This window comes from Taurulus bubalis (genome assembly GCF_910589615.1).
Source record: "Taurulus bubalis genome assembly, chromosome: 11".
NCBI lineage: Eukaryota > Metazoa > Chordata > Actinopteri > Perciformes > Cottidae > Taurulus > Taurulus bubalis.
In genome coordinates, this window is record NC_136599.1 from 16,980,945 (window position 1) to 17,007,889 (window position 26,945).

The 26,945-nt window shown below is 44.7% G+C and overlaps 1 protein-coding gene across 1 annotated transcript in view; it reads left to right on the forward strand.

Moving 5' to 3' along the window:
• Positions 1 to 26,891, forward strand: part of casz1 (castor zinc finger 1) — a 46,403-nt gene extending 19,512 nt beyond the window's left edge. Inside the window, exons 3-19 of the mRNA XM_079226731.1 lie at positions 410 to 1,310; positions 2,985 to 3,050; positions 5,678 to 5,768; positions 8,320 to 8,484; positions 10,071 to 10,243; positions 10,974 to 11,839; positions 15,326 to 15,440; positions 15,834 to 15,897; positions 16,871 to 17,034; positions 17,328 to 17,450; positions 17,555 to 17,875; positions 17,971 to 18,169; positions 18,984 to 19,155; positions 20,717 to 20,865; positions 22,521 to 22,710; positions 23,518 to 23,871; positions 24,629 to 26,891. Of these exons, the coding sequence (XP_079082857.1) occupies positions 410 to 1,310; positions 2,985 to 3,050; positions 5,678 to 5,768; positions 8,320 to 8,484; positions 10,071 to 10,243; positions 10,974 to 11,839; positions 15,326 to 15,440; positions 15,834 to 15,897; positions 16,871 to 17,034; positions 17,328 to 17,450; positions 17,555 to 17,875; positions 17,971 to 18,169; positions 18,984 to 19,155; positions 20,717 to 20,865; positions 22,521 to 22,710; positions 23,518 to 23,871; positions 24,629 to 25,896 (5,381 nt within the window). The 3' untranslated portion in view covers positions 25,897 to 26,891. The remainder of the gene's footprint in view (positions 1 to 409; positions 1,311 to 2,984; positions 3,051 to 5,677; positions 5,769 to 8,319; positions 8,485 to 10,070; positions 10,244 to 10,973; positions 11,840 to 15,325; positions 15,441 to 15,833; positions 15,898 to 16,870; positions 17,035 to 17,327; positions 17,451 to 17,554; positions 17,876 to 17,970; positions 18,170 to 18,983; positions 19,156 to 20,716; positions 20,866 to 22,520; positions 22,711 to 23,517; positions 23,872 to 24,628) is intronic.
• Positions 26,892 to 26,945: the final 54 nt, after the last annotated feature.

Sequence of the window (26,945 nt, forward strand, 5' to 3'; positions counted from 1 at the left end):
AAGCAGTTATGGTTCAAGAGATAGACTATAATGTAGTATATTTAGGTTTAGTGGGCTATGTTATCATAATGCAGTGTGTTCACCATAATATGAGAGGAAGGTTGTTTTAATAATTGTGCTAACAAAATATATTTTCCACAGATTCCTCCATTTGTAACAGAGGCATTTGATGCCAAACAAAACCGTACATTGTTGACTATCCTCTTCAGCTACACAGCATGGCGATAGTGAAACACTTGTCGAGTGAGAATCAGTCAATGTGAAGCGAGAGAGCACCATTTGGTGGACTGATTGACTGACGGGAATTTGGCCACTGATTTACATGTCTCGAGCAACGTTGTTTGTAGTAGCTTTAAAAGGAAAATATCTCTTACATAGGAGCTCATGACTCTCCTCTTTCTCTGTGCAGGAGAAGCATCTGCCCTGCGAGACTATGCAGCCAACACCATGAATGAATTTTTGGGAATGTTCGGTTATGATGACCAGCAGGTAAGGGATGAGCTGACCAAGAAGATCAGCTTTGAGAAGCTCAAAGCCGCTACCTCAGACCCCTCATCCCTCAGCAGTGAGGAGGCCTCACGGCGTGCCCGCTTCTCAAAGTACGAAGAGTACATCCGTAAGCTAAAAGCCGGCGAGACCCTTCCTTGGCCCATGCATGCTTCCCCACCAAAACCAGACGACCTCAACCCAAAACTGGCCCAAGACAAGAGCGCTACCATGCTCCAGACCTCTGGGTGCCTCCCGGGGGCCGAGGCACAGATCTACCCCCCCAGCCTAGACCACAAACAGCCAGGAGGACCTCAGCTGGGTGCTTCTCAGCCACCGAATCCGTCTCACATCCAGAACATGGCGTCTCGAGCCTCCAAGTATGATTTCTTTATTCAGAAGCTGAAGATGGGCGAAAGTCTACAGCAGCAGAACGGTACTGCTTACAAGCGACCCTCCAAGTACGACCTCGAGAACGTCAAGTTTCTGCACCTCTTCAAGCCTGGTGAGGGCAACCCCGACATGGGCGGGGCCATAGCCTTCAAGACTTGCAAAGTGGGCCGCCCTTCGAAGTATGACATCAGAACAATTCAGAAGCTGATGCCAGGAAATCCAGAGGCCTCAATGATGCCCAATGCCCTCACTACAGCACCAGGGAACCCAGGCGCTCCTGGGGTCCCCACTGTGGGTGCAGCCGGGGCCAGCATCGCCCCAGGGCTCACAATGGACCAGTCAGGACAAATAAGCTTCAATGCCGCTGACTACCTGAAGTCCAGCTTTTCCAAGACTGACTCCATCACCACAGGCACTGTGTCCTCTGTTAAGTAAGTCTGCTCAAACATTATCATATGAAACTAGAAAGCATTTAGAGAACGCATACGCAATGCTTTTTATTAGTTTAATGCGTTTTTTATCTGATTCAAAATGCACATAGATAACGCAGAAGTTTAAAAATTGGGGGAAATCTGTGATGCCGAAAATGGGTGTGGCCTATATGACTAGATAAGTGGAATCAAGGGGGAAAATAATTTCATACATTTCACTTTGACAAAAAAATATTTGATGGCATACTGAACAAGTTATTTGCATGAAAACAATGCGTACCTCTTAAAATCCGTTAATAAAAAGTACAACCCATCCATTAAAATTCCAATTTAAAGTTTATTGGTGGATTGAAAAGATCCCAAGGTCCTGTGGAACACCTCGGAGCCAATGTGAAGCTCACATACGCTTAACTGCTACCGTGAGTCAGTTAGCCTAACGCAAAGGTAATTGCTACCTCCACAGCAGCCAACAGGAATGTAGTGTGAAATAGCGCATCGTGCCCAATAGATCCACGACATGATGAGTTGCGAAGGCACATGAAGTGTTTACTCGCTGTAGCACTCCGCGGAGACTGATTTAGCACAGTCATCGCAAAGTGACTGACTTCTTTCGTTTGGCTAGGGTGTAACAACTCTCCCTTTAATTACTTTGGAGCCATGACTAACCTCCCGGCGAGTCACAGGGGCCGACTCTACACTGCCTGACGAGTGCACTTTAAAGGAAGCAAACGAGGGGTTTGGGGAGCTAGCCTACAGTTGTGTGCACTACTAGTAGGAAACAGCTCCCAGAGTCTGTTTGATTGGTTTTGACCTTGTCTCTAGTTAGTCAAGACCTATCAAAGACACTGTTCAAGAGCCCTCTGGCACTTCTCCCTCAGGCTTTGGCCTTTGTCAGGTTGGGGCTCAGTGGAGCTGCAAGCTTGGCTAACTGACCCAGTCTAGTGCTTGTATACAGGGAGGAGAGAGGGGGGTGTGCTAGTGAGAATGTCTGGCAGTGCATCCTCCCCTCTGGGCCAGATTAACCTCAGGTCATCCCCCGTGTGGAGCTGCTCACATGAAGCTAAATGCCATTTCTGAGAGGGAGCAAGCAGAACCAATACTGTATTACGACTGTCACTGCGACCAGCTTCATGAAGGCAACCACATCACAGGTGACAAAAAGCCCACGCCACTGCAATGTGATGAATCCTTCTTGATTTCTTATTTTTAATTGAATCGGAATGAGTGAAACCGATCAATTAGTTTGCGCCATATGCATTTGAAGCTGCAGTGTTGTCCTCCATCGTTGTTCAGACTGATTGGAGACAACTTGACATCGGCATTAAGGCCCTTGGAGAATACCAGAAAAGACCTTTTCAGAGCTTTCCTTCCACATCCACATTATCCAGTTTTGCATATGAGCACTCACCAAAATGCCCCCATAAAAGATTAATGTCCCTTTGCTCCTGCATTTTGCCTTTCATTGGTTGGGAGACCATGCATCAAAGTGTGCGCATTCCATCCCTGATTCATACGGCACATGAAAACGCTCTTATGCCACAAGTAAATGTATATTGATAGTCCGAAGTTTGGCAGCGGCTTGTAAGTAAATATTGTGTCAGTTTGTTTTTATTAACAACAGGCAGCCCGACCACACCATTAATCCTGTCTCTTTTGTGTTTGCTGTTGCATTAGGAATGGCCTGCCACCAGATAAACCCGCCAGCGACGACATCAACCTCTACCAGAAATATATTGCCAGGTATGCAAATCCCTCAATGTGCTACACCAATGAAAAAATATACCCAAAACTGAGATGAACTTTTTCTTTTTTTTCATATGTATATCCACTGATGGTGTGTTTTATTCAGTGATGTAACTAGATGGTAGACTGGCAGGAGAATGTTCTGTGTGCAGTAAATTGATTAAGAAAAGAGGAAGGAGAAGGATGAGGGGTAATGAAAGTGAAATGGTTTGATGGTAGCTTACAGTAACTGGTTGAGTAAATGCTCACGGTGTGTATAGCACTAAAACATTGAGGGCATAATTCTGAGAAACTATGTACTGTTAGCAATGACTGGCACAGAGAGGATATGAGCTTAGGCCGGGTTCTTCTTGAGTTCTCTGCTTATTGTTGAACACACGAGGAACTGACTGATCTAAAAAGTCTGTCATTCACACCAACAGAGACAAAAACATCAGGGGAAGGGAGGTATCTTGCTTTTCAATGGACACTGAACAATGTCCCCCATTCCGGATTCATTTTGAGCCGACACTAGAAAGGTGATTATCATTTGTTTGTTTATTCCGTTTAAAAAGAAAGAAAAACAGCATTTGAAAAGCCAAAGTGGCTTTGGCGTTAATGATTACTTCTCCAAGCCATAACATGAAGGGCACAAATCAAAGCCTTGGCACTGACAGACACACATACACACACGTCCTCAACACACACACACACACACACACACACACACACACACACACACACACACACACACACACACAACCCCTTCCTTGGACTGATTACATTTTGCAAGAAGATTTAATTAAGGAATTTTTAATGAGGCTTCTGCTGGCACTGCCAAGAACTGTTTTGATATTTGCGCTGCATAATGCATAAAATTTGTCTAAACATCTCGGCAGTTGATGCACGGGGAGGCTGCAGATAAGCCCAGATACAGTTTCAATTTCCGTGTTGGGGTTGGGGAAAAAAGAAAAAGGAAAGAAGAGGAGGGAGGGAAAAAAATGGAAAAGGAGGGCTCATAAAAAGGGCAAATGTAGCACCGAGAGGGGAGGTAGAGGCGGGGGAGGGTCCTCTTTGGAGCTAGGGCTAATGAGAGCGCACTAATACCAAAAAACAGCTTTGTAAACGCGCTCGTACCCAATCCTTGTGAAAAGAGAAAAAAAAAAGTTCTTCATCTCCTCACCACACTACAGTTTGATGTTTTAAAGAGCTTCCCTGGAAGTGTTTAGTTGCAGTTTTCACTCTTTAAATGCTTTCATGCACCCACTATTGCCGCGGCACTTTGATCTGTGTGTCTCTATTGTAACTGGAGATGCGCTGCAATCTCTGTATCGTGGCGATATTAATATTTAATCTGCTGCTGAATAGCAGCGGCCCATTAGGCCCCCTCACGCGGCAAGTGGGAATTGTCCAGAGGCAAAGTGATACAGCTGGGCAATGAGCAGAAGGGTGGGCCATAGTCTCAGGGGGTTTGGGGGGGGGGGGGCATAAGTGTAAATGTGTGTGTTGGTGTGTGTATGTATGTGAAAGAAGAGTATAGAAAACACTAATGGTTGGGACATATGTTGCCTTTAATGTGTGTTCACACGTAGTAGTTCGACTTCTGGTTTTGTCTTTTCTAAAAGAGCCATCAAACCTTCCTAAAGCGCCCTCTAACTCTGTCACCATTTCCCAGACACACACACACACACACACACACACACCCTCACAGCCAACTTAAAAAGAGTAGTGGATATGCCGTTCAATTAGCTTAATGAACTCAGCAAAGTGATCTGTAAATGCAGCTCTGGGATAATCCTAACAAGGAAAAAAACAGAAAGAGAGATGGAAAAAATATTACTTAGCCCCCTTTTCTCCCTCTGCTCTAGCAGATGGAGCTCTTGGCAGCAGCAGTGCAAATGTTTATTTGTGTGTTTTCACTGGTAATTGGAGGATTTTAACAGTCATCGTCATCAGCCTTATAGTCACCACCGTAAAAGTGTCTGTACTGTAGCAAGCAGCGCCAGACTAAGATCTGTAGTTCTTTTTGGACTCCAGAGGAGACGGTGAAAGGGTTTGAGGTGAAAAGTAGACGGAGCTGTTCCTCAATCTCATGATACCTGACCCTTTCCTCACTAGAACTGTGGTTAACCTGAAATAACTGTGCATTGATTTGACGAGGGTTTTCACAGTGCTGAGAAATAAAGTAGTCATGGGCTTCCCGGTCCTTGAGTGGGTGTGTGTATGCGTGTCGGGGGAAAGGGTTTCAGTGTAATAAGTGTCTCTTATGGCTGCTTTGGAAATAAATGGAGCTAATTTGGCTGAAATTGGTGTGACAGACGGGTAAATTGTTGCAGCAGTGTGGAAAGCAGAAGTCAGTTTGAAGGTGTGAGTGGTGTTACTTTGAAGGTGAGATGAGCAGAATGCCTTTGAGAGCTCCTTCGCCTGTTTTTCTTCTGTGCTCTTCCTGGTATTTCAGATAATTTCTTCACTAATCATTCTTGATTTGCCGTTAATTATTTTCAAATCACACTGACATATTCCTGAGCTGCTTCGTCATCCAGCTTTTTCCACCCCACGACTCTTCTCCGTGCGATCGTGCTTCATTCCCTGCTCTGTGTGGCTGTTCAAAAGTATCTAATTGTGTCCTGCAACTTGGTTTTCAGGTTCTCCGGAAGTCAACACTGTGGACACGTGCACTGTGCCTACCAGTACAGAGAGCATTACCACTGCATGGACCCTGAGTGTAACTACCAGGTGAGCGTGAGTACCTTACAACTTTTTTTGAGCATCCCTCAAATACACATTTTGCCCTGTATGCTGCAAGCTTTAGTTTTGATTCTCACACGACGAGAGAAGTGAGACGAAAGGTAAACGTGCCACCCTCACTTTGGGAGAAGCTAGTCATCCCCCACTAGATGAAGTTGCAAGGTTACGTTAGGTGACTTGAAGCTAAGCACCGTCTCTTCCTCCATGACAAAAGGAGATGTGGTGATCCCAGGATAGACAAACAGGATAATGTGTAATCTTTTCATTAGTGAGGTCCCACCCGGCCAAAGTCTACGCAGATGAAAGGTTTGCTGGCCTTTAATCTGCCGAGTGTGCACATCCGCTCAGTATGCCGGGGTCTTCTAGGCACAGTTGGTCTTTGGCAGTTGGCCTTTTATCACAAGGGTTATTGTAAATATGCTTGAAACATGCCTCTTTTTTTATCTATGTGTTATTTTTTTCTAAAGACATCTGCCAGTGACTGGGGGCCTGTCTTTAATCCCCTTCCACGTTATTAATCTCGTCGTGGTCCCAGGAGTTGTCATGTATGGCACAGGAAAGAGAAAAAACCCAACGCAGATCATAATACAGGCCTTTTGTTTGCTGTAGCATATGGCCGGAGAGAGTTAGGCAAACACAGGAAGATTTGTCAAATATTTCAAAAATCCATGCACAGCGTGAGCCGTGTGTGTGTTTTCCTTTCCTTACAGTTATCTGAATTAAGCCATCTTCATCTGTAATCTCCTTTGTCTACTCCTGATCAAGAGAGATTACCGCTCGATAAATATTGTTTATGTGGTGAAAAGCATTACGGATCTAAGCTTTCATTTTCTGCATGAATCCCTACTTCACAGTCTGATTGGACACATTCTTGGAGGAATACAAAGGAAAATCATTTCATGTCATTATTTAGAGTGTTAGTTCAGGTTATCATGGCAATTTCCATGGTCAGGTCCGCATTTCTCTGTTGCTTGTGCGTTGCGTGGAAACACAGATATGCTTTGCAAGCCAGCTCGCTGGGATGTCAATACCCTGAAAAAAAGAAGAAAAAAAAGAAGAAGCAGGCAGTGACGAGTGGCCCCTTTCGAAGCGATAACTCATGAAATGTTACATGACACACACTCCTGGAATATTATCCCACTACCAGCCTGCGGGCTATTGGCTGAGTCTTAACATTCTCCTTTCATGGGCTTGTACATGAGGGAGAGTGTGCATCTTGCCACACTAGTGGGAATCCTAAAATAAATGTAGCAAGTGGCTCCCAACCTTCATCGCCACTCAACTGAAAATTAGATCTTTTTCCCAGTCAGCTCTCTCCGTGGCCTATTTTGGACAGCTTGATGGATCGAATGTACCATGACCGCAGCTCAACTTATCTTCTGGTCATCATTAACCATTAGATACCAGCAAGCCCAAAGCCCAGGCCTGTGCTCAGGAGCTTTCAGGAAAATTGTTCAAAAAGCGATGAATCCACTGCATTCATTAATTAGATTAAAAAGAAAATCCTAATGAAGTGTTTGCTCCTCCAGGAGTCAAACATCTCAGAAATATGCAGTGGAAAACAGGCCAAGAGCAAGAGAATGAACGGCTGTGTGAGATCTTAGCTTTTTACTTTAGCGGAGTGGAGCACATGACACAAAGCAATTACCCTACTTTGTCCAGTAATTAGTTGCTTTTTAGAATAGTTCTTTCTGATGTTTTTCCCTCAACTGGAGATAAATATGCATTGAAGACATAACTGTCTCATTGATTTGCACTTCTCCTGTTACGTTTCTGTAACATCAGCTTAAGCCCAATTACAGCAGATTTGGTTGATGCTAGTCTCTGTGGAGTGACTTTTCTGGTTTCCCTTCCTGACTCCTAGGTGTGGGAGGGATTTTTTATTTATTAATTTTAGAAGGCGGGTCTCTTAGCATATTCACTCATCATTACAGGCGAAGCCTGCACCAAAAGCGAGTGCAAACGCTTTAATTAAAAAATCATATCTCGGCGAATTAAAAGGGAAAACGTTTTTTGGTTCACTTGTTTGTTTGTTTGTTTGTTTGTTTGTTCCTGTTGTCTTCTGTTTTCCCCTGTGCATGTCTGAGAAACCATCTGCATGGAACATAATTCTTCCAGAGACAGAAACATCAGAACTGTGATCTTGCATGTCAATTGATTCATCTTAATTAAAAAAAAAATGTTTTGGTGGAAGGGGAAAAAAAATCATGTCGAGACAGTGGGGGTATGGGGAACACACTTCATGTTCCATGTGGAAGCTTCTCCTGCACTCAGAAAGTCCCAGAGCCTTTGGTGCTGCATTTGGATAGAACACAACTTTTGAGATATGCAAAGTAAATCAATAACCACAGAACGCATCATCTTAAAGACATCCTGGCCCTCTCCATTGCAGTCGGCACAGCCCTCCCCAACTGCCAATTGGCTCCTGCTTGCTGCAGCTGCTGCTTCCACAGAGATAAAATGACTTGTTGCTGATTCTATGACTGGTTTAAATAAACGCCAACCTGTTGCCACACATTTTCCCTCTCCCCTTTTGCAGAGGTTTACCAGTAAGCAGGATGTAATCAGGCACTACAACATGCACAAGAAGAGGGACAACTCTCTGCAGCATGGCTTCATGCGCTTCAGCCCTCTGGACGACTGCAGTGTCTACTACCATGGCTGCCACCTCAATGGAAAAAGCACCCATTACCACTGCATGCAGGTACACTACAAAGACTCACAGCTCCTCCTCCACCTACGCACATACCTACAACAAACCCACAAATACGTGCAGTCAGCACTCATGCACACAGACATGGAAACAGAAAAATATCTGCAAATATGGTCACACATGCTAAGGCAATACATACAGTACAAACAACCCACAACTCAGCTATGCAAATACAAAAATGTGAAATATAATTCATCAATAAGTTTACGTTCCAGAGCCACAATAAAGGTGACTGTTAGTAAACCAGAGTCCATCTCGAGCCTAAAGCCTGATTCTGTGTCCATTAAGAGCCTTAAAACAACGGTTTTCAGCAGTGAAATCATTTTTAAAACCGGATAAGGCAGGTGGGGAAAAGGAGTAGCAGACATCATGATATAGACGATGCCTGCATCTGGGCAGTCTGGCCGCTCGTAACACGACGACAGGATGTTTGAGAGCCACACAGTTTACCTACGTGAAATGGAATTAAAGTTCCACACTTTTTCCATTTACACCAAAGGGTCTTCAAAGAGAAGTTTGGACAAACGTGTCCTAAAGTAAATAATAGAAAATCTAAATAAAAAAACGTGAGAATACACGTGAGGCTGCTTGTGCTTTCCCCACCTCTTCACTCTCTCGCTCCTTAATTGGCATGGATAAAATTCAGTAAGGTGTTTATATAAACTACACATTTTTCATCTTTTAGTACCAAGCAGCCAGTTGAAGATTATTCCCCCTTCTGGATTTGTTTAATTTTTTTCACATCTGCTTATTTTCAATGTGTCATTGTGCCGAGAGCTTCCTCGCCGACAGGGCAGCAGCGCAGTGGAGGATGGCTGGAGATATATTCTCTTTTAAACCCCTCTAACGGCGTAATTGTTATTAGGACGTTTCAGCCCTTGTTTTAACAGTCCCTGAGAACCTGCAGATGTTGGCATCGGCTCTCTTGATTTAGCGGGGGGAAAAAACAGAGTGGCATTTTTTTCATTGTTTGACTCAATATGGAAAAGTTGCCCGGTTTGTGTGCGGGTGAAAAGTGCCAGAGATGATATACAATTGCTGCTTTTAATTCAAACATTACCTGTTTTTTCCCCCCTCTGTTGGCTCTGAGGGCTCCTGAGTACCAGAACATTTTAAACTAAAGACCAAGACAGTCATCTACTCCCATCTGCTTTCCTCTGCCCCCTCCCTCCACCTCTCAAATTTGTTCTCAGAATTACAGTAAGTTCGTGGTGACTGCATTGTCACACACTAAAAGGCAGCTTTGCCAGGAAGGTACTGTAGTTTCAGCTACTTGCTGTGACCACTTTCAGTCCCTTTTTTTCTTGTTCCAATTGTCACAATGACAAGATCGCTTTTCAATTCACGAGTTTGAATTGAAACTTGTGAACATGAGAAAACAACCGTCTTCCACACATTTCTAGGCCACTAGCATTTTTCTAACCACACTATCTCTATAGAGCGCAGAGCATACCAGATCTCTTTAAAGCGTTGCCTTTTAGTTGCTGGCTCTTTTAAAACCATTCTTGCAAACTGAAACTTTCATGTCCGCTTTGAGCCAAGATCTTGATTCTCGATTGTCATGCTTTCCTTTGCAGGTGGGCTGCAGCAAGGTGTACACCAGCACCTCCGATGTCATGACCCATGAAAACTTCCATAAAAAGAACGCCCAGCTGATCAACGATGGCTTCCAGAGATTTCGTGCCACTGAGGACTGTGGCACCGTCGGCTGTCAATTCTACGGGCAGAAGACCACACACTTCCACTGCAGGTAATTGTTGCAGTCGTGGTGGATATTTTTTTACATTTATAGGAACTATATTAAACCTAAATGCATTAAAAAGTAACACATATAAGTAACACAACATATATATATATATATATGTATATATATATATATATATATATATGTATATATATATATATATATATATATATATACATATATATATATATATATATATATATATATATATATATATACACACAGTAATATTATTAATTTCATTATCAAAATGTGTCGTTGGCTGTAGCTGCAGAGAGCTATAATAGCAGTTTACACAACAAACAAACAAATATAGGCACATTCCTGGTTAAAAAAACAAATAAATAATAGGCAGCACACAAGTGAAATCACGACTAATGACTCCCCTGTTTCTTGTCTTTTGAAGACCATTGAATCAGAGTTAGGAGGAGAAAAAAACCCATCAAGCTCTTAGTTTGAAGCACATGAACAGAACTATTATCAATGGACATAGAGAATCACTCAGTTGATTCATCAAACTTCCTCCCTGGAATGTATCCCTCTGGAAATGGTTGCAGGTGGCAGCGTGTCGATGGGCTGGTGCCGTGTTGCCAAACAGCCTCAGTTGTCATTCTTCCATTGTTAAACATGTAAATCATGTGGGCCCTCTCCATGATTTCCAACTGCACCAAGGTACCGAGGAGGCCATGTAGCTAGAGCTTCATATCAAATTATGTTTTCCTTATTCTTTTTTTAGGCGCCCAGGATGCACATTCACCTTCAAGAACAAGTGTGACATTGAGAAGCACAAGAGCTACCACATCAAGGATGATGCCTATGCCAAAGATGGCTTCAAGAAATTCTACAAGTATGAGGAGTGCAAGTACGAGGGCTGTGTCTACAGCAAAGCCACCAACCACTTCCATTGCATCCGCTCAGGCTGCGGCTTCACCTTTACCTCCACTAGCCAGATGACCTCTCACAAGCGCAAACACGAGCGCCGGCACATCCGCTCCTCCGGCGTCATGGGCCTCTCTTCCGCCTACCTGGTGCCAAAGGATGAGCAAGAGGAATCGAGCAACGACGACCTGATGGACTTCTCGACCATCAGCAGCAAGAACTCCAGCCTGAGTGCCTCGCCGACCACCCAGCAGTCCACCTCTGTATCGCACCTGTTGGCCACACCCACCACCTCCGTCTCCTCCTCTACATCGGGCCATGGCGTCAGACCCACATCCTCGCTGTCCAGTGCGGGCCAGCGTATGTCCAACCTGCTGTCCCAGGCCCTGCCCAGCAACATGCCGGTGGCCCTTGCTCTCTCCAACAGTGCCATAGGCGGCTCCAACCCGTTCTTCCCCATCATCCCCAGGATGCCTCTCCAACCACCTCCACCGGCCGCTAGCCTGATATCATCCATCTCTTCTGGGGCTCACTCCATGCCCACCGACTCACTGACCCAAGGTTGCTCCACAGTAGGTGGAGACGGAGCCATGGCCTCCACCCCAACATCCTTCGCCACCTCCTCCATCATGGAGAAGATCTCGGCAAGCAAGGGTCTGATATCCCCCATGATGGCCAGACTGGCAGCTGCTGCCCTGAAGCCCTCCAACCACCTCAACATAGGTTAGACACTTCACAAAAAGTCATCATTTGTGTGATCGTTGTGTATCATTTGTGTGGGTACTCGCCAATTACACAATAGAAAATAGAAGTTTGAACTCAAACACAATTCACCAACAATGTTGGTAATCAAATAATTGTTTGGATCTGCTTTATAATATTTTAAATGTGGACTGGTGGGGAGAAAAAACTGGCAATTTGAAGACCACAATCAATAATTGATTCATCTTAAAAATAACTATAATTAATTCAGCCCTCCTAATATTGCCTTTCCGTGACATTGTAACTGAACTAGCTTAACACACTTGCAAATTAATAAATTGGTAGTCTGTTGTAAAGGTTAACTTTGCTTGTTACTCCATTTATAGACACGGCTATTGAAATAAATGACAAACAATAACCTTTTAAACTATGTCAGAGTCCGAAGAGAATATACTCCATGTGTACTAAAAGCCACATCCTTTTTCTGTGTGTGGACTTCGCTCGGCTCCAGCCAGAGCACAGAGAGTGCACTCAGAGGTCATTTCTATCACTGTACCACAGTGGAAAGAAAGGCAGAAAAACTGCCGCTTTCAGGCTTAAAGGGGCATACTGGAGGCATAGTCCTCTGCTCTGGGCTTGTTATTGTGTTGATCGTTTGTTAGATACCCACAATCCATTTGGAGATAAATGCGCTGACAGGGGAGAGTAGAGCCTGTAAAAGTCTCTTATGATGTTCAGAGTGGGGGCTCCTGGGGCTTGTGTCGAACATGTTTCCTCATCATTGGTCTCTTATCTATGTCTGCGCCCGTTCCAAGCAAATGGAGGTGGAATGAAATTAAGATCAGAAATTGCAAGAACAAAAAAAAAAAAGATGTTTTTTTCTTCTTTTTTTTTCTTATCCTCTATGCAAACCGATAAAAAAACTGAAGTCGTTCAGGCAGAAATGACTCAATGCACCAGAGCTGAGAAAGGGGCTTTTTTTTCTCTGTCACGAGAACTCAGACACACTTGCATGCATCAGCAAAGAAACAATTTTTGAATTTCTAGAAACCTTCTGTTCCCACAAAAACATGTCAATACCTGTTTAGCATAAACACAATTCACATAAATTTTGGAGGTAATTGCCTTGTCTATGTTTATCATATTGCTCTAAACAAAGCTTCTGAAAATGAAAACGAAGTTAAAGCATTAAATTGGTAATACACTGCAGAGCGCAGATCTTGCATCCGGTAGCAGTGGGGCCTCCTGTGCTGAGCCCGAGCAGGTGGGGTGCGGATTGTAAATGGGGCTGCAAGGGGGAGCGTCTCCGGATGTTGGGACTGGGAAGGATTACAATTCCTGGTGGTGTTCCTGGAGCAGGACAGGCCCTGTGAGAGAGATGGGGCAGCTGCTCCGGGGAGCCGAGCTGAGCCCAGGCTGTCAGGCGGAGCTCCACCTCTGGGCTTCCAGCAGGTAGTCTGAACACCGGGAAGGCCCCCACTGAGGGTGGGGCTCCCACAGATGGTGCCTTCGCAGCCCCTCTCGTTGTCTCACTGAGAGGCTGCGTGTCAGATCGCTCTGCTGGAAAACAAAGCCGTTTTGAAATAATCGCACGTAGTTTATGGTCAAAAAAAGTTGAGCGCAGACACGTTTCTCATATTTGCTTCATAAAACGTGTGAAAAGGACATTTATGGCTAAAATGAGGAGGAAGTGGTTTGTGCTTCTCTGTCGAAAAGGTGTGAGAAAAGTCACAGTGTTTCTGGCTATTTTTCACAGTGTTTTTTTCTTCATGGGGTTGTGAAACTTCACCTCTTTTGTGGTGAATTGTGTATTTTTCCCGTTTCTGCTTTCAGTATTTTTTTTTTTTATTAATGTTCCGCTCTAATTTACCCCTAAGTGTTTTTCCCAGGGATTCAAGCATCTGAAGGGTTTACTAATTAGACACAGAGTACAAATGATCTTTCACAAGCTCTGTATCTTATCCGGAGTAATTACATGGTGATACATAATTCCTGGATAATTTCCAGAAAGAAGCTGCTTCGAGTCATACTCATTTGTTCTCCTTCTTTGGGAAGTGAATAGAAAAAAGTATAAGTTCATGATGTGCAACAGAATGAGAGACTGTAAATGCATCCATTGATATAGTAGAGGAATGCTTTAATCGGCCTGGTGATCATATAGTGAGTTGCTGCTCTTGTTATAATGCGCTCTCATTTGGTCTGGGAGTTGATTTGATTGTCAATGACAAGGCAGGATCTGTCTGGCTAGTTCATTTTGGGTGCACTCTTTCCAAGTTGGGGCGAGGGAAGGGGTGCCGGACGTCGACGTGGTGAGCGTTCAGTGACCTTAAACCAGACGCAAAAATTGTTTGACTGCCGTTTTCTTTTAGCTCCACCCCAACTCCACCTCCAGCCCCTCCAATCTCAGCCATTGTCAAACTGAACTGATACTGACACTTCCTCGTCTCCCAGCTTTCAGCTGACAAGGCCCAAGACTGGCTTTTCTACTCCTATTCTGCCTGATATGTCTCTGGGTCATCTTGTAGCAGGGGGGCGGGGGGTCTGTGGTCGGCTTCCCCCTTACGTAGGCTCGCCTTGTTTTCTCCCCAGCGAGAAAACAGGAGCGGAGCCTCACCAGGCTGAGGGCCAAGGGCACACACTTGGTTGCCCACGACCTTGCCTGTCACTATCCCTCAGCACCAGCCCTGATTCCTAAACAACAGATTCCTCACCAAACCAATCACGGCCGCTGGTGCTCTTCAGTCTTAAAGTGTCTGAGAGGCTACATCAGGGTCACCCCTCCCGCACACATTAAAAAAATAAAATAAAACACTTACTGTCTACCAAAAAGCCAAGCTTTCTCCGTGTAGCCCCGGGACAAATTAATATTTCAATCCCTTGGGGATCGTGGGGTGAGGGGGTGGGGCAGGATTCACCTTCCCGTCAGCATTTCTAGCCCATGTCGTCCCCTGGTCTTTATTTATTTCATTTCAGCACTCCTGTCCCCGCTCACAGCGTCCACTGAATACCTATTTGGAGGAGAATGTGATCAAGAGGTCATGCTATTTGAACCAATCTGATTGTCTGTCAGCTCCAATCTGACCGACATCGCACCCCTGTTCCTTGTGGGTACGCTCAGTGGCATTGGCTGCCGACCGTTGTCAGGCCAACGAGCAGCCTGGGAAGGTGGGAACGTGGTGGTGGTGGGGGGAGGGGGGTCGGCCAATCTGAGACTGCCACTTTCCCTCAGCATTAGCATCTCACTTAATGACCAGTTAAGAGGCAGCCTGGCAAATTAGTTGTGACAAGTGCTGCAGAAAAATAAGTCTTTTTCCCTCATATCTCCCGCCTCTCAATCACCATTTAAAAGGCTTGACGGCCCGACATAATTTCGCAATAATTATCACTCGGAGTATTCTTTTCGGGCCGGGACAGAAGTCAGATTGGATCTCATCATCGGGTAATAATGCTGACCAACAATAACTTTGTTGTCACTTCTCTCATCTGCGTCTCTGCCTTGATCCTCAGGGAATGGGCAGTCGGCTTTAGCGAGCCAGTTCAATCTGGTTCAAGTGAAGCAGGAGCCAATAGACGTCAACTCCACGCAGGAGCACAGCCTGGACCTGAGCAAGAAAGACCACAGGTACACAGCGGCCTGGAGCATAAAGGGTTATTAATGCCATATGAAAAATGTTGATTCACTTAATGTATTAAAACAAATGAATGAGCAAGGAACTAAGGTTTCTGCAGTCTCGGCAACCAGGGTTATGTTCACAATTATTTAGCAAACATATCTTGTTTATACATGCATACATTTATAAAAAAGCCTCAACATATTTCTCCAATTTTTTGTACGAGAAGCATGTTTGTATAAACCGTCAACTCCAATCTTCCCTTCAACTCACACTATAGCATATTTCACGAGAAGACAGCATTTTTCTTCTTCATTATACAGGCACACCTTGCGTGATAAATAGTAATATTTACTGTTCTCATGCAAATCTTGACTAAACATTGTTCATTTTCCTTGTTCCAGTAATGAATCAAACGGACACCCTGTACCAGGGAATACATCTCTTTTATCCTCGCTTATGAATAAGGTAAGATCCATCTATCAAACGCCTTTCATCCCAAGACAAATTAGCGGGACACGGAGGGGCTTGTTTTTTTCTTTTTTAATGTTTCACCGCTAATAAGATGAGTTTGTATCATTTAAATTTTCCAGCCATTTTTCATACAGTGTAATTTTCACTGCACCTCTCACAAATTAATATAATGAAGCAGTAGCTGGGTGCCATGCCAGATATATAGAGATGTTTGTTTTTTGATGAGCTGTTTTGAACTCGCCGTCCATTTTTTCTCCTTTATACTTTTTCTTCCCCCGCCTCTCTCTACATTTATTTATAGACTTTGTAAATTATTTGATTAAAAAGTCAGGGGAGAAAAAAAAAACAGGGGGGCACTGCCCCTCATTTTTTTACCAGGTCTAAATGTTGGCGTATGGAAATTTCAATGAGTATATATTTTTTGTGTGGTGAAGATTAAAATGGACATCATCTTAATCATGCATCTCAACTGATTTATACAAATGTGCCAGGTGGTTTCAATCACATTGATGATGTAATAAAAGATCAGTTCAATTTTTTTTTTTTTACCCTTGCCAACTGGCAAATAACCCCCCTCCCCCGCCTCCCCTCCACACACAGACACACGCGCGTCTAGTTGCTCTCCTCAAAGCAGTCATTAAGCCCAGACAGTGGAGGGGGTTGAAGACCTGTTGTCCAACAGCTCCTCATGTCATGTCAGCTTTCGGGGGTTTGATCCAAGTCACCCCAGCACATAAAAGGGTTAACAGTTGCTCCCAGAGGACACTTGGCAAACACGTTTGGCCTGCACTCAAGCAAAAGCCTGAATGTTTGTAAATCTGGCTGTGCTTTTTTTGCTTTGCCAAAAACATTTGTGTGTGTGCATGCTTGTAAACTCTCACCCTCTCACTAACATATGCAAGTGCCCGGCTTCCGTATGTTCAGCTAACCCAGCAGCGGACTGTTTATGTGCCGTGTGTCTTTGTAGATGTCGCAGGTGAACCCTGCCCTGTTCAACGCCATGAACCTGAAGACGGAGCTGGAGGCCGGCCAGGAAGCCAACTCCTCGGAGGCAGCGCAGTATCTGAACAGAGTGCTGAAGAGGCCCATGCCAGAAAAATCCACCGAGATCTGGAGGACATACCTCCGCAGGTATGACAAAGAGTCACTGTAGTAGGATTCAGTGCATTCGCCCTGACTCTTGTTTCGATAGCGAGAATACAGTCAGAGTGTTTGAAAGTGCTGTACGTGGAAGGCCTTTTTCTGTCAATACAATTCCTGCCATACTGCATCACTGAAAACCCCCAAAAATACAAAGTTGTAATGACTTGCAGTACCACAGATGCGCAAGATTTACTGTCAAGATCACGAGTCGAAGCAGCTGTTTTTTTGTTTGTTTGGGTAGGCGGTAAAATTGACAGTCTTCATTGTCTGTCTCTGTTAAGGTTCGACACGGATGACTTCTGTGAGGCTCAGTGTGACTTCCTCCAGAAAGTGCACTTCCACTGCCTGGTGGAGGATTGTGGAGCACTCTTCAGCACTGTGGATGGGGCCATAAAACATGCTAAGTGAGTGTTCCCCTGGTTCATAATCTGAAAAATATACCCTTACCGCGTTTTAGCTTTTGGCTTTATTGATCAACATAAAAATGAGCTTAAATCTTGTTCTTCAGCTTCCACCTCCGTGCCACCTTGAAAGTGAAGTCAGAGCCTCAGTTCGGTGAGGGCAAGGACTCCAGCGAGGGAGCCTCGCTGCAGCCCGCTGCCCCCGTCTCCATGGCCAACAATCCCTCCATGGATGTGGGCCACCTCACCTCCTCTGGTGGCTACAGCTCTCCTCCTCCCGCCCTGCTGGCCTGGAAGCAGCTGACTGGCAGCATCCCTCAGATGTCGGCCTCGATGCCCAACCTGCCAGCCAACTCCCCTCTGGCCACCACCTCCCTGGAGAATGCTAAACCCCAGGTCAAACCTGGTTTCCTGCAGTTTCCGGAAAAGTAGGAGCAACTTTTATCTCCTTCCCTTTAACTTCCAGCACCGTACGTTTATTCAAGCATAAACTGAATTTTTCCGTTTTTTTGTATTAATCCAGTGATCCCTGTTTGACTACCGACTGTAAATACAGTAACAAGTTCCACTTCCACTGCTTGTTTGGGAATTGCAAGTATGTGTGCAAGACGTCCGGCAAAGCCGAGTCCCACTGCTTGGACCACATCAACCCCAACAACAACCTGATCAACGTCCGCGACCAGTTTGCCTACTTCTCTCTCCAGTGTCTCTGTCCCAACCAGGTGAGTGAGGCTTGAGAACTCAGCCAGGAGCTGAATCACCTACTGTCATCTCCCCGAGGTTTCTAAGCATGAAGTATGCCATCTATTAGACCAGTATTTGAGGTTATTTGACTCAAGGCTTTCACAACCGCCGCTCCCCGTCTTCCATCTCTGCTGAAAAAGACAGTCGACTCACCCCAGTAATGCCTGTTTATATGTCAATGATGTCATTTTGACTGCCGCATTCTCCTCTCAGAAAAGGCCAATTTAGCTGATATTACCCAATAAATCATTGTCACTTGCACAGTAAACAAGGCTGTCTGGAATAGGGCAAAAATCAGGGGAATGCTTTGCAAATGAAACCTAAATGGCAGCCCCTGCCTGCTCTCATGAGCCCGTATTTGGAAAACCATTTAAATGAATTCATTAATGTGTCGAAAATCACCCCTCTCACAAAAAGTCCCCCCTCCCTATCCTCCCCTAGACCTCCCCCTCCTTCTCCCTCTTCCCTCCTCCGCCCCTTAGTCTCCATCTCATGAACTGAGCTGATCATATTTGGACTAGTCCTTTGGGATCTGGGCCTCACAAACAGATGGTGGTGTACAGACATGTTCGAAAGGAGGGGTGTTTGTGGGAAACCTGAAAAAAAGTCATCGTGCTTTGAAATGTGGGATCTTCCAATTGAGCAGAAAGAAAAAAGGGCTGTGAGGTTTGCTTATGTTTTTGTAGAAACTGTGTGTTGTGTTAACTTTACCTTTGAAAGATACAAAGAAAGATCAAGTCAGGCTCTCAAACATATTTGACTGAAATTGGACACTCTATGTTTCGTCTGCAGCACTGCGAGTTCAGAATGAGGGGCCACTATCACTGTCTGCGGCCCGGCTGCGTCTTTGTCACTAACATCACCACCAAGCTGCCGTGGCACATCAAGAAGCACGAAAAGGCAGAACGCCGCGCCGCCAATGGCTTCAAATATTTCACCAAGAGGGAGGAGTGTGGGAGGCTGGGTAAGGAAACATGGCATCTGATATAACATAAGTTCAGTAGAAGAGTTTGAATTTTTGTCACACTGCAGCTTTTATTAATATTCTACCTGGAGCAATGTGTGGATTACAAAGTTTTGAATTGAGAAAGAGGTATTGATTTTTTTTTGGGTGAATGTTACACAAGGATATATTATCTGTGTTTACAAAGGGGAGAGAGACCAGTGTTGGCAAACACAGTGTCATGCTCTGTGAGTTGATAAAGAGGCATGGAAGAAGTCCGCCTCGTAGGTTGTGTTGCTGTGTTTTGCATATCCACAATGGCACCTCATGTCCCAAAGGTAGTCTTGCCTTTAGTATATGAGCAACGCCGTCAAAGGGGGCAATCACATCCAGGTTGTTTTGGTCTTCCTTTTGCCCCCGTCAGAAATGAGCAATTAGGTTTGCGTTTGTTAATTATCCGGCTTGTCTGGTTTAGCCTGTTTGTGTTTTGAAGCTGCGCCTCACAGCCACCGCTGCCGTCACACAGAAATGAATTAAAAGTGATCTGTTTTTTTCAAGCGGTTACACAAGCTTTTCAGAACGCCGAGACAAAAGCAAACAAATACAGGCCCTAAACAGCTGTTTTTTGTCCCCAGCCCGATCTGCCAACGGTATTGTTTGGGCTGTGGGAAACACAGAGAGGATTACCATCGCGAGCACTCCCGTCATAAAGAATTGATGGGTTGCCAGTATCCATGGCAGCGACATTAAACTGAACACCGCTGATGATGTTACCTGGTCTCTGCCTCACAAAAGGCCCTCCGTGTCACAGGGGTTACTGTTATTTGCTCAACTTTGCGTGTTTAAAACATTGTGTGTGCAAAAGCTATTTGATGACACGGCCGTGTTGTGCTCTTAAACCGGGTGCCATGGTTACTGGCATGCTAGCACATGCCCAGCATGCTACTCTTTCAATTATTTCTGCCTGCTTTTATATAATGGTATTTGATTAACAGGCACAAAACGGAACATTCATTTAATTTGAAATCATAAAGCAATTAGAGCTAGACCGGTTAAAACACTGGAAAAGAACAGAAGAATATGGAGCAACGCAGCAGCACAATGGAGAACAAAAGGAAAAATGACAATGGAGATACTTTGAAAAATGAATTTAATATGGTAATAATTGTATATTTACTTTGGTTTGCAGGGGTGTGTGCATTATTGGCCCACAGAAAATGAGAATTTATTTATGTAAATTCCTAATTGAATAAAGCATGTCAGTGTAATAAAAGAGCTCCACAGGTTTAGTGCACAGAAGCCTTGACTTGCTCAGTGTGACACCGGAGTGATCTAATATTCCTCCTACATGTACACTCCCAAACACTTTGAAACCGATCCCTCTTTTGTCGCCGCTATATCATGAAATTAAAAAAGAAAAACTAAAAATATTTCACTTTGTGTTTGATCTAATCATCAACACCGCCGCACTGATGATATTGCATTCGGCGCAGTTGCTGCTCTCAGACGTCTCACAATGAGCCAGAGATAGATTAGTCTGCAAATGGAGAGTTTAAGAACTGTTACTGGTTTCTCTGTTCAGGTTGCAAGTATAACCAAGTCAACAGCCACTTCCACTGCATCCGCGAGGGTTGCCAGTTCTCCTTCCTGCTCAAGCATCAGATGACCTCACATGCACGCAAACACATGAGGCGGATGCTCGGGAAGAACTTTGACAGAGTCCCGTCCCAGGTACGTTCGCAAACTGTGACATATGACACATGTTGACCTTAAACGTGTAATTGTCTGAAAATACAAGCTGAACTCCTCGGTGAACTAAAATAGGCGTTGAGCAGTTTATTAAAACATATTCTGACAAACAAAGCCAAGTACGCCACACGCCCTTTGACGTAGTGATTCAATGGGGAATGTATTGTGTTCAATGGGGTGTAGAAGTTTAGAGCTGGTGTCCTATTGTCAAAGCCCATCGTTTTTTTACTTTGATCTTGTTTTTTGTTACACTTCAATTTTATGTTCTTACAAAAATACAGTTGCTGTTGTTTCTTTTGCAAGAGAATTGTTTCCCAACAAGCACTGCTTTGGAAATCTGGTTGCAGAAAGGGAAAGGGAAAATATAAAAGTGTTTTACTGCTGATTTTCACTGATTATAATATATATATATAATATATATATATATATATATATATATATATATATATATATATATATATATATACACATGATTTTCTTTTTTAATTTGTTTTGGGTTTCTAATGGTTCAGCTCAATAATGTGTTGTTATCCAAAGTCTACAAGACTAATTAAGTACCTAGTTTCGTTGTTTTTTGGCGTTTTTTATGAGTCAAATTCTGAAAACGGAACAAGTTCATTCGGTACAGAACAGAAAGTACTGCTCATATCCTGTCATACCAGTCAGTTATAAATCACTCATCACATTCTTTTGATGACATTTTTCACCGTGGAGTATACTCCTTTTCCTAACTTAACCTCTTGTAGTACATCATGTACCGTAAGTGGATTTAAACATGTGGATTTTCTAGTTCTGTTGGTTCTTTTTTCATTTTGAACTTTTACATGATGACAGAAGATTTTTGAAGTCTTTAGAAATGCTTGGTCGTATGCCAAGAGCCAACACCTGCATTAATGACAGGCGATAGCCTAAGATGTTTGTTTCAGATAGAGTGTAGTGAAATCTGTGCCAGACTAGGCAGCAACCTATCAGTGTAACATATGTATATGTCTACATTATGCATGTATAATTTAGTCTAAAACAACTATACATTAGTTAGGCAGACATACAACACAATAAACACCCAGAGAGAAAATCAAAAAGTAGAAAAACAATGTATTCACTAGTACAAAAAGTGCAAGAGCGCACTCTACGAACTATGTACGTCTGGCAGCGGCGCACCAAGCGTACTAATTAACTATCTATTATTACGGTCGTACAAAACGTCATATCACTGAGGTTTTTTAAGGCGATCTGAAAGTGGACCTGACCGTGAAATTGTCATGCTTTAGCAGAGATCTTGGTTAATTGTTAATGTCACAGTTAAACTATCTCGCTAGCCGCTACTGGTACTACGTGGCGCCAAACCGAGCGAGAGGGAGTGAATGTCACGTGATCGCAGGGCGTGATCTGCGTCATCGGAGCGTCTCCGATTCAGCGACAGATTCAACGCAGTGTGAGATCCGACTACTACGCGTGCGCAAATATACGTTAACGTTTCTTTCGCGAGTTCCAGATGAGTTCCCATCATGGCTTTGGCCACTTCCGGCATTCAGGAAGTGGTTTTAGTTTCGGTCTCAACATGTCTTTTTAGCTTACGTAAGGCACTGCCTACCCTGACCGCACACCACTTACAATAAAGATGATTTGTTTTCCAGATGCCAATGAGGCCAGACGGGTCTGGCATGATGGGGACCCATTCTGGTATCAACAGCTTCATGGACGAAACTGATGACTACATGGACTACATGGGAGGAGGGGGTAGCCCCTTGGGCCTCTCCTCCGAGTCCTCCAACCAGGACCGGAGCGGCACCAGCACACCTGTAGGCAACGATGGCTCTCCATCAGGTGAGAATACGCACAAAAAAAAGATCATCAACAATCTGTCGGGTGTATCAGTGTCAGCATGTAGATCTTTATTGTGGCTTAGTCTAAAAGGTGAATTCAAGTTTGGGAATCTGACATTCCGCATCATACATCATGCTTCAAGTCCACATTCCTCTACCGTACCAAGAAACCGGCAACTTGTCATTTCATTCTTCAATCATGTATTTTGTGATTTAGTAGTTTGACAATCAATAACATAATGACACATAAATTCATAATTTTATGAGGTTGATGACAATGCTGTATTCTTATGTTCTGAGTCATGGACAAGGTCTTTTGCAGTTTGCCTGGTCATCCTCATAAAACTTCCATTTTGTACATCAGTGGTTTGAGTTATTGCACTGTATGTAGCTTATTACATTTTCCTTTGGCCAGAGATCATCCCCGTGGCTTTATGTCTCCTTTAGCACTTTTAGGAGTTTGAATTGTGGGAGGAAAGGAAAGGAAAGGAGAAACAGTCTCCTTTCCCTCTTACTGAATACATGAATTCTCCTCTGCTTATTTTTCTAAATCTGAGCCTGCCTGTGATTTTCACATTTCTCCATGTGTGACCAATATTATCCACTACTCGCATCATTGTGGTTTTGGCCGGTGTTTGGGTTACTTGTCTGGGATGGGCCTCATTTTGTATCATTCTCTTATCTTGTATCTTTCCCTTTTTACCTCCCATCCCTCTGTCTGTGTGTGGTCCTTGTTTTTGTGTACCCTCTGTGTGCGTCTTCCCTTCTTGTCTGTCCTTCACCCTCTCTGGTCAACCTGTCTCTCCAGGACAAGGATGGCCCACCACCACTTCTGCTCCTAGCACCCCTGCTGACACTAAAGCTACCCAAAATGCACTTCCTTCTTCACCTCCTCCTCCACCTCCACCATCTCTTCCTCCCTATGCTTTTCAGCCTGGCTTCCAGTCCCAGGCCCCATCCCTCTCTCCTGCTCTCCTCCGACCTCCTCTGTCCTCACTCCCATACCTCCTCTCTCCATCCTGTCTGTCATACTCTCTGCTCAGCGCCTCTCTGGGAGCCACTCGGAGTGTTGTCATGCCAACCAACACACCAGCTTTCAGCCCCATCATTGCCACTCCGTCTCCGGTTAAAAATGACGTCCCTATAGTACAGGATGCTGCAGGTACTTATCCCCGGTGCAAACCAACACTGCAGCTGTCACTCTCAATTGAGTCCTGTGCAGTATTTAACTGTGTGATCCAGTCTTTCTCCGCATTATTGTTGTGGAAAGATGGGGAAATGCAAAGGGCTTTCCAGCATGCAAAAAAAGAAAAAACATGTGTGAAGAAATGTGCATGCTTACTGAGAGGATATCATAACAAATGTGTATAATTACCCCCCCTACACCTTCTGCGTGTGTTTTTACTTGTAGTATGACCAGGATTATGAGACAGAGCAGTACATTTGGCCCCCGTAGTGTGAAGCCTGGCCCTTGTTTAGCTCCCATTAACAAGGCTGCATTACCAGCCGACTTATTTTAATCACGCCTCAAGTTTTATCGAGGCCCACTGCTTCCTGTCTTGCAGAACAGGGATCACATTATTAGGGTGTAGCAAAAGGTGGGTGCCCCTCGTAAAACAACATGGAGATAAGAGGGTCTGTTAAGACCCACAGCTCCGCCTCTGTTTGGAGGCCGGAGACACCCTGTAAAAGTGTCATGTTCCAAAGTCAATCTATCATTTCCCCCTCCTTTAATCATTCTGGGAATTAGGAATAAAACAAATTGTGGCTCTCTGTGCTTACTCAGCTGTGAACCACTTCTGGCTGAGTAGGGTCGCCCATTAGAGTTTCAACCAGGACGGTCTTGCGGTGTAATTTGCTTGTAGTTTACTTTGTGAACCAAGTGATTATAGTTTAATGTGCCGCCTTCCTTGTTTCAGGCAACACCATCTCCATTCCCACGGCCACTGGGGCAAAGAAGCGCTTTTGGATCATCGAGGACATGTCACCATTCGGCAAGCGTCGCAAGACCCCTTCGTCGCGTAAGATGCTGGACGAGGGGATGATGCTGGAGGGCTTCAGGCGCTATGACCTCTACGAGAACTGCAAGGACCCGGGCTGCCAGTTTTCTCTGAAAGTGACCCACTACCACTGCACACGTGAGAACTGTGGCTACAAGTTCTGCGGCCGCACCCACATGTACAAGCACGCGCAGCACCACGACCGCGTGGACAACCTGGTCCTGGATGACTTTAAGCGCTTCAAATCCTCCCTCAGCTGCAACTTCCCCGACTGCCAGTTTTCAGGCAACAGCACCCACTTCCACTGTCTGCGTTGCGGCTTCCGCTGCACCGACAGCACCAAGGTGACGGCCCACCGCAAGCACCACGGCAAGCAAGATGTGATCACCGCCGCCGGCTTCTGCCAGTTCAGCTCCAGCGTCGATTGCGAGGTTCCCGACTGCAAATATAAGCTCAAGTGCTCACACTTCCACTGCACCTTCCCTGAGTGTAAGCACACGGTGGTGGGCATGTCCCAGATGGACTCCCACAAGAGAAAGCACGAGAAGCAGGAGCGCGGTGAGCTGCCGTCTGTGTCGCCCAAGCAGGAAGTGGTGCACCACCTGGGAGGAAGCGTGTCCACGGCCCCTCTGATCTCCATGAGTGTTTCTTCTTCTTCACCGAGCACCCTCCACGGTTTGTCCCGCAGCATCAACAGCAGCGCTCCCTCCATGCTCTATCCAACAGGTGGTCTCGGGTTAGAGTATAACCACCTGTACCCACCGTCCTCCATCAGCCTGGACGGCTCCCTCAACCTGGGCACCGACAGCAGCAGCTCCCTGTTCTTCCTGAAGAACGCAGCCGGTCTGGGTCTCAGCGACTCCTTGGACCTCAGCAAGAAGATGCACCAAGAGGCGATGCGATCCAGCCACAACGCGGCGCCCCCGCTCGGTCTGCCGGCAGCTCAGGACGACACCACGGGAACATCCGGAGAGGCGGAGGACGACCTGTCGCCAGAGGAGGAGGCGCATGCTGAGGAGGAGGAAGAGGAAGATGAGGATGAAGATGAAGAGGAGGAGGATGAGGCAGAGCTCAACAGTGACTCGAATGATGATTCAATGCCGGAGCCTGATGCTGAAAAGGACAATGGCGAGAGTTTTGATGCTTCTCTTAACCACACTGATACTTCCCAACTGGAAAATAATTGAGAGAAAAACTCCCAGTGACTGTAGGGACTGAAGAAATACTCTGTGTACTATGAACAAACAAAAATGAAAGTGGCCTCATTTATCATGTCAAGAGACTTTAGATGACAACAAAAAACAACAGCGTGGAAAAAAAATGACGGCCCAAAATGATTTATTATGATGTTTACAAGATGACCAACATTATTAATTCAATTATGCATTAAAAAAAAATATGAACGGAGACACAGAATTAGGCCCTGGTTTACACACAGGGCAGCAATGTAAAGCATTTTACTACACATCAGTCTTTTTGTGTGCGTGCATGTTTGACTTTAATTTATTTTAATTTTTTCACTTTTTTGTGTGGATAAAAAAAAATGTTAGAAAAACAAAAACAAATCTCTCTATATAACTATATATGTACGTGTGTGTGTGTGTGTGTGTGTGTGTGTGTGCGTGTGCGAACGACGATATACAAAAGGAAATTGCTGGTACAGGCGACATAAACTGCAGGGCCGTGGACGCATAGAAAAAGGGAGGTCGATCACTAAGGGGAAACAGGATACATTCAAACATTTGATCTTTTTTTCTGTATTATTATTATTATTATTATTATTATTATTATGAGACACACTGAGTGAAACGGGAGTTACATTTTGCTTGTTCTTATCGCTCTCAGATGCTTTTCTTTGTTCTCAATGACATGTGGAATCGACCAGTAAATACTTGGTCTTCAACAGTTCTCCGACATTCTGCTAGAAACGTTCAACTAGCACCAAAACCAAGCTCAGCCCTTGTAATTTTGCCCCCCTGCAGAGGAATCAAGTTTGTGTGTGAATAGTGCACTTTTATATTAGCTGACCACGATGATTACAATGATGATAGATAACTCATAAGCATATTTAAAAATATTTTTGTTACCATTTGCATCTTTGCATTATTATGTTGTTTTGTTGTGTTGTTAGTCCGAAGCATATCGATCTGTAAGCAGGCGAGGTTTTGATTAACGGCCGGAGAGTCAGGATGTGTTGGGGGGTGGGTGGGAGGGGTCAGACGGATGGGGGGCGGGG